Consider the following 7,157-nt stretch of genomic DNA (forward strand, 5'->3'; position numbering starts at 1 on the left):
GCCAGTAAGAATGTGCAAAGGATGCCAACACACCGTCCTGCCCCAGCACAGACTCGCACCGAAAAGCTGCTTCAGAAACTGTTAAGTCAAAGATTGTCACCGACCTCTGCCACTCCTGTTGTGGTCTGAAGTGGTATTTCAAGAGGCACTCTCCTCGCACAATGGGCACACTACACACAGCCTCTTCTTCCTACAGGGAGGACAATGACATTAAACACATACTTTGCTCAGGGGCACGAGGTACACAGGCAAGCAGGGCCTGGCCTACCTTGCTCTGGTAGGTGGCGAGCAGAGGGAAGATCTCCGGGTGGATGAGATTCAGCTGAGTTTGGATCTTGTAGCTGCGTGGGTTGTGCACCGCAGAGGAGTTTTCATTGAGCACCAAGTGCTGAGTTCCAGGTCCAAATCTGTAAGAAGACATTAAAATGCACAACAGCTTCAGCCCCATCTTAGAGTTGGGCATAGGTGCACACCTGAGCCATTAGCTAAAATCTCATCTGAGCCAGCAGAGCCCTGCTGTCAGCTAACAGCTATTTCTAGCCTGGGAAAAGCATTTCCACCCTAAGAACATGCTGCTCCCCAACAGTGACAGGAAACCAAGTAATCAGAAGATCACATACCTTTCCAGCCACTGCTGGTAGCGGCTGTCCCGAAGCACTGACTCTGGAGTCATGTGAATAACCAAGGCCACCTGGTTCTCAGGAAGTCCCTCCTGGTATCTGGGGCACATTCAAATACAGAAAGAAGACCTGTGCTTCAGTCCTCCCCGCCCTCTCCCATCTTGGTGCTACCAGAGATGCCCCCCTGGTGCAGGCAGAGCGCAGCCCAGGAGCTCTAGGCTCCACACTGCAGTAGGCACAAGGCTCCCTGAGGCTCAAGCCCATTTGCTCACACCTCCACTCCAGCCCCAGGGCTGTTCCGCTCCTCCAAAGCAACAATATCTGCAGAGCCTTTCAGAAGGCTAACATGCTTCTGCACAAGCCCTACTGAGACATTAAGTGCAGTCCAGGCTTCCACCACACAGGGAAGCAGCAGGCTCTGTACTGCTCCCCAGAAGGACACCAGTGCGCATGTCCTCCTCTGGAGGCCCGTAAGGGAAGACAGGCGTGTGGCAGTTACAGAACCCCACGGGTCCTGCATAGGCTTGCTTTTCCTAAAAGGCTCAAAATGCACCACCAGTCCTTTCTTGCACCTCTAGCTCCTTAACAGTGCCAAAAAGCTCAGACATCAGCCACAAGAACCAACACATTTAGAATAGAACAAGACCTTCTCCTTGGCAAGGCTCAGCACACGTCTTCGCCCAAACACCCCAGGTGGCCCAGCCCCGCTTACCTTTGAAAGGTGGTGTTTTCACAGACGGCATCCACAAAGCCCTCATGAGGACACTCCAGCACAATGAATACGGGCCCAGGATCAGTAGGGGTGCACAATTCTTCAGGAAAGAGCTGCAGGCGGGTACACAAAGATCACACCACAATAAAGCTCTACAGGCAGCCATTCTTGCATCGTTGCGCCTAACTCTTTCAGCAGCTATTCTGTCAGCCGGCTCCTAGCAGGCAGCTCCCTGCAGGCGCTCTTGATGCTCAAACACAGCCAGTGCAGTTCTTGTTCCCTTTCTGCTCTCACTACACAGGTTTGCATTTTGCTGTGTAACAGCAAATACCAACCCTGGTCTCAGAGCAAACCACAGCCCAATGTAAGGAAGGGAATTTAGCAGCTTCTAGGTTCCCACAGCAGATTCAGATGGTAGCAAAATCCCACTTAAGAAAAAGAAGGCTTTGTGAAATTCTTATGGTGTAAAGATATGCCAATCCTAACTCCCAGGTTAGGATCTTCACTTACAGATCATCTGGGACACGGCCAGAGCTGGCTCTGCCTCTCACTTCAGACTCATGTTTGACAGATTAAAACCCTGCACACAGAAACCATTGAACTTCTTTTGATCTGAGAAGCGCAAGTACAGCAAGGAGGGAGTGACAGATATACAGGCATTCAAACCCCAGATTTAAAACATGCAGGGATTAACTCCACTAGTTCACTCCTAGACCCATATCAGCTTTGGGAAGGGGAGATGAAGCTCTGACAAAGAGCAGACATATAGCCATACTGGCAAATGAATTAATTTCAGAGCGTAGTTCCCTAATCACACCCCTGCACCAGCCCCAGACATGCTCCCCACAGGGGCACATTCAGCAACAACTTGGGGCTGGAAGATGGACCAGCCACTAACCAAAAGTAGCCACCCAAAGCTCAAAAACAGCAAAACCCATGCCCACCTCTTAGCAGGGATGAGAGGGAACAGGCAGGCAACTACCACCCACCCTTGCCTCAAGAACGGGTGTAAAAAAACCACGTGTCCCAATACCCATCGGTTGGCAAAACATTCTTCACAAAAAGATTGTCAACCTGGGAGCCCAGCAAAGGAGAGAGGATGACAAAGCCACAGCAGAAAGCACAAATACATCTTACCTCTCTGCCTTCAAAAGTGATGCTCTCACCATTTTTGAGAGCTGTAATTATGGGAAGAATGGCTGGAGTTCCCCTGAAAATCAGGCCACAGAAATATTTAGCTTGCCAACATCAACATGCCTGGTGTTGCCCCATCTGCCCAGCTGGGATCTTGTACTTACACTGGCAGGCCCATCTCCTGTGCTTTAGCTGCTAGAAATTTTCCCTTCTTCGGGTGAATCTGAAAAGAATTAAATAAAACAGAATTATCAGCCAAATAGAAAGGGCCAGGAAACAAGATCCACATACTTCCAGTTTGTTTCCTCACAAGCCAAGGGAATTTTTTTTTTCTTTTCAGTTCCATAGCCACTAGTCTAATGTACCCCCAAAAAGCTTTTAGTAGCCTTCTGGTTTCCAAGATCACACTGTTGCTGCTGCTTCTTGCTCCCTTCTTTAGCCAAGTAAGGAGGATAGACTTTCCTACTGTAAGCATTAAGGAAGAATGGAACCTGTATATTCTTAATTGGCTGCTCTATAAAGAACACTTCTAAAAAAAGGTCTCTAGTTTTTACACATTCCTACTCATGCTACTGTTACTCTGACCTTTGAAAAGTAGAATCACAAAATAGCTTCAAAGTCCTGCTTGAAAATGCTATCTCCAATTAAATCTATTTAGAGAGATGAACAGGACAAGAGGAAATGGCCTCAAGTTGTGCCGGGGAAGTTTAGATTAGATATCAGGAAAAATTTCTTCACTGAAAGAGTTATCAGGCACTGGAATGGGCTACCCAGGGACATGGTCGAGTCCCCATCCCTGGAGGTATTTAAAAGACGGGTGGATGAGGTGCTTACAGACATGGTTTAGTAGTGAACAGGTATGGTTGGACTCTATCTTAAAAGTCTTTTCCAACCAAATGATTCTATGATGATGAAATATCCTAACAATATGAGGAAGCATTTCTTTACAAGAGAGGGTGGTCAAACCCTGGAACAGGCTTACTACAAAGGGGGTCGATGCCCCGAGCCTGTCAGTGTTTAAGAGGCATTTGGACAATGCCCTTAACACCAGGCTTTAACTTTTGGTCAGCCCTGAAGTGGTCGGGCAGTTGGACTAGATGATCATTACAGGTCCCTTCCAACCAAAATACTCTATTCTATATTCTATCCTACATTGATTTAGCAATCTTTGTGTCCAAGCTTACTTTACAAAGGAAAGCCATCACCAGATCGGGATGCCTGCTTGCACACTTCTGTTTGTCACCTGTAAAAGAAAGCAAAACTACTCCGAATCATCACTGACTATCATTTTTCTTAAAGCCAAAACGTGTCAATGTTTGCTAAAACAATAACAGCAACAACATCATCCAGCCAACTTGGAACCCAGCAGTAAAATTTTACAAGCACGTAAGGCCAGAGAGCCCATGGTTGCAGCTACAAGAAACCAAAATAAAGCCCAAGACTGAAAAATAATCAATCCCAACATCCACTCCAGCCAGGGGCAAACTACTACAGGGACTACTCACACCTCAAGCAGAAAGCACGTCCAATTTCTAGGCCTTATTAGTTCTGCATCAACTTCCAAAGTAACAGAACTCATTCTGCTCCATGTAATCCTTCAGCTGAGCTCCTCTATAGACCTCACTTCCAGAGAGCAAACAGCTCAGAGGACAAACTCATATCCTTAATTTGGCATTATTTCATTAAAGTTAAAATGGTCATCCCATTTTTTTCACCTGTTTTCTTTGGGCTTTCTTTTTCCTTGCTCTCCTCCAAGCTCTGCTGTGCAGCTGTTGGGGATCCAGGCCCTGTGTCCCCTTTAGGGCTATTTCGACCCTGGGTTGATGCTCCAGGACTCCGAGGCAACGAACTTTCAGCAGCTAGTGGTTTTCCTGTCCCAAATCCAATAAAACAAGACAAAGATCACTCAATCAAAAGGGACAGAGAGAAGACAAACACAAGTAGCATTCCCACTTCCATGACACTCATGTTTAAACTGCACCAGAATACAGAGCTCTTCCCCCTGGTCTGACTTGCACTTGCATACGCTAGTCACTTATTTCAGGAGCCATCCATCATCCGAGTCCTTCAGATGCTCTCAGAACTGCTAAAACCTGTCAAGTCAGTGCCTGTACTCTAAATATCACAGTTTCCAGCAGCAAGAAAACTCAGCTGGCTAAGAAAGCCAAATCCAGTAATGTTTCATGTGTCATTCTATACACCCACACCTAAAGGAACAAACCAAGGCCCTGACTCAGCAGGTCTTGTTTCTTTGAAAGAGATCCTTGCCCTGAGAAAAACATGTAAACTAATAAACCTCTCCTTACTCAGGCTTGCAAACAGAAGCCACTCCTTCAACCACCTTAAGCACAGTTACTGAACAAATCCTTCTCCTGTCCGACTACAGCATCACATGCTCACCTGTAAGAGGTATTTGGTAGACTGTCATCGTCTCGTCCTTATACTCAGGCTCTGTGTGCAACTGCACAGCTGGAAAGAGATCAGAAACCAGTGTTAACAAGTTCATAAGAAGAGGTTCATATTCAACAAGAATTTTAAAATCAAGAAAATATCTTTTTTCTTTCTTAAAACCTGCTGAATGTCCCCCTTCCCTTTCTCTGCCCAGCCGCAAAGAACACTGAATAAAGTACTTAAAAGCCCATCATCCACAAAAAGTAGCCCACGATACCATGGTCAGCAAGTTCATTGGCAGACTCTGGAAGCAAATTGCCTTTACATTGCTTTAAAACTGAATGCTGACTAGTCGTCAGCAGAGGTAGACAGAGGCCTGCCAGAAACTCAGCTGGAAACACCGCTTTTCCTCCAGGCAGTTCCTGTGACAGATTTGAACAGTGTATCAACTCAAAACCAATGTTTAAAACTTTCTTGGAGCAGATCTAAACCAGAGTCATTTATTCTGAAGTTGTTACTGTTCAATGCAACCTTGGCTACAGCTGAAACAAAAAGAAGCTACAAGTTTCTATAAGCTACCTGTCACTGACCCACATACCTAAATCCATCCTTTTGAGGGGCCCAGGAAAGAGTCGAATAGCTTTCAAGTAGTTTTGCTGTAAGAGAGACAGTGTATCAGGAGGCTGCGCCCAAGAGGTGCAATTACAGGCACAACTTTCAGGAGTTACAGTTTCTTTCAGTGAAGTCAAAAGGCTCAACGCCCAGTCAGGCAAAAACTGGGCAGCACAGAGCCAGCCAGAGCCCAGTAGGCAGGTGTCCCACCTCTGCTGGGCATCGCTCATTTAGAAAGAGAAAGGAAGACAAAGAATCGCTCTCCCCATCCCTTCCATCAATACAATTAGTCAGCAGATATTGCAAGGAAGCAAAATAGCGCTGAGGATCGGAAATTTTCAGCCTAGACATAGCATTAGGCTGGCAGGGATCGCGTTAAGCAGGAAATCAGAGACCAAGTTTTTATTAAAAGCAAATGGGGAGGGAGCAGACAGGAGAACAAGGGATGCCCTTTTTCCAAAACACGATTTACTGGAATATTAGCTGACAAGACAATTTTAAGGAGCAGAAATCTGATGCTGTCCTGTGCATAACTGAATGAGATTTGCTTGTTAAAGCCAGCCCTTCTGGCAGAACCTGTGGGCTGGCACTAACTCTGACCAACATTTTACACCTCTACAATGATTCACTCCTTTGATACCAGCTCTCCCCATTCCAAGGCAAACTTTAACATTTCAAGGGTTCGCTCTCCCCTCTGCAAGCTTCCCCCACTTACCAGCTTTGGTGGCCCTAGGAAAACACATCTTTGAAGTCCCATAGCCTTTAGTGTGAGAATCATACCTAAGAGAAGGCACAGAAACAGCTTTATCACAGCCCCACTAGCCACTGGTAGAGCACACAAGAAAAATCCCTCTTGGCACCCAGAAGTGCTGGCCCTCTCCATGAAGGCCAGAACTGAACTCAGATCCAAATTCAATTCTGCTTTGTGGCAATTTCAACAAGTCACTTGTCTCTGCAGATAAAGAAAATGTCTACAAATCTTGATAATCATGATTTGGAGCAAGTTACCTGAACAGACTGTTAATCTCCTCCTTTCCTGGAGATTTCCCAAGTTTTAATGGACAAGATCTCACCCTGCTTTGAGGACAGGGCTGGGACAGAAACCTCTGTAGGTCCCTTTGAACTCAGACTAATCTGACTCACGAACAGCTCCCTGCTGGCAATGAAATGCTGGTAACGCCTTCTACTCTAGAAGATTTGGGGGAAGATAAAGCCACAGGCGCTTCCCCACATGCTTGCATGCACTGTCACAGAGACCATGCTGCAGCTGGAAGTGCCGCAGAGGCCTGAGCAATCCAGCTGCTCTGAAAGCGCTTGTCCTCTCTCCACCACTACAGAGCAGAGACGACCCCACACACCACCCACCAGGCAGCTTGCAAAGCAACCACCTCTGGTCGGCTGAGGAAGATGCTGTCCAGGTGGGAGATCTTCAGCCTGAGAGGGGAGACAGAGGTGTGGGGGGTGAGCGTGGAGCAGTGCAGCCCCCGGGCGGCCCCCCCGGTTGCCTCCACTTACTTGTGCTCCTGCATGGCCCGCTGCGTGCCCTCACCGCAGTTGAAGAGATACCTGCGGGGAAGGGGCATCAGGGCAGGCCCGGACAGGGCGCGCCGTCCCCAGCCCAGGCGGGGCGTCCCCGCGGCCTCGCACTCACCGGTTGAACTCGGAGAAGACGTAGACGGCGGCGCCCG

The 7,157-nt window shown here is 47.6% G+C and overlaps 1 protein-coding gene and 1 long non-coding RNA gene across 3 annotated transcripts in view; both read right to left on the reverse strand.

Moving 5' to 3' along the window:
- The window catches only part of ELAC2 (elaC ribonuclease Z 2), a 13,732-nt gene extending 7,048 nt beyond the window's left edge, over positions 1-6,684 (reverse strand). Inside the window, exons 1-11 of one of the 2 annotated variants that reach the window (XM_035902631.1) lie at positions 6,185-6,684; positions 5,456-5,513; positions 4,867-4,935; positions 4,182-4,337; positions 3,651-3,709; positions 2,631-2,689; positions 2,470-2,542; positions 1,333-1,445; positions 621-719; positions 269-407; positions 105-190 (exon numbers count right to left, since the gene is read on the reverse strand). In XM_035902631.1, coding sequence (XP_035758524.1) covers positions 105-190; positions 269-407; positions 621-719; positions 1,333-1,445; positions 2,470-2,542; positions 2,631-2,689; positions 3,651-3,709; positions 4,182-4,337; positions 4,867-4,935; positions 5,456-5,513; positions 6,185-6,352 — 1,079 coding nt within the window. In that variant the 5' untranslated portion in view covers positions 6,353-6,684. The remainder of the gene's footprint in view (positions 1-104; positions 191-268; positions 408-620; positions 720-1,332; positions 1,446-2,469; positions 2,543-2,630; positions 2,690-3,650; positions 3,710-4,181; positions 4,338-4,866; positions 4,936-5,455; positions 5,514-6,184) is intronic. The other variant, XM_035902633.1, reaches the window with a different exon arrangement.
- Positions 6,685-6,863: 179 nt separating this feature from the next.
- LOC118453159 lies at positions 6,864-7,157 on the reverse strand. The gene is made up of 3 exons (XR_004843097.1): positions 7,121-7,157; positions 6,985-7,035; positions 6,864-6,903 (listed from the first exon to the last, which is right to left on the reverse strand). It is a non-coding gene; the product is annotated as an uncharacterized LOC118453159 (long non-coding RNA).

The sequence above is a fragment of the Egretta garzetta genome, unplaced genomic scaffold, assembly GCF_000687185.1.
Source record: "Egretta garzetta isolate BGI_Z169 unplaced genomic scaffold, ASM68718v1 scaffold589, whole genome shotgun sequence".
NCBI classification, from domain to species: domain Eukaryota; kingdom Metazoa; phylum Chordata; class Aves; order Pelecaniformes; family Ardeidae; genus Egretta; species Egretta garzetta.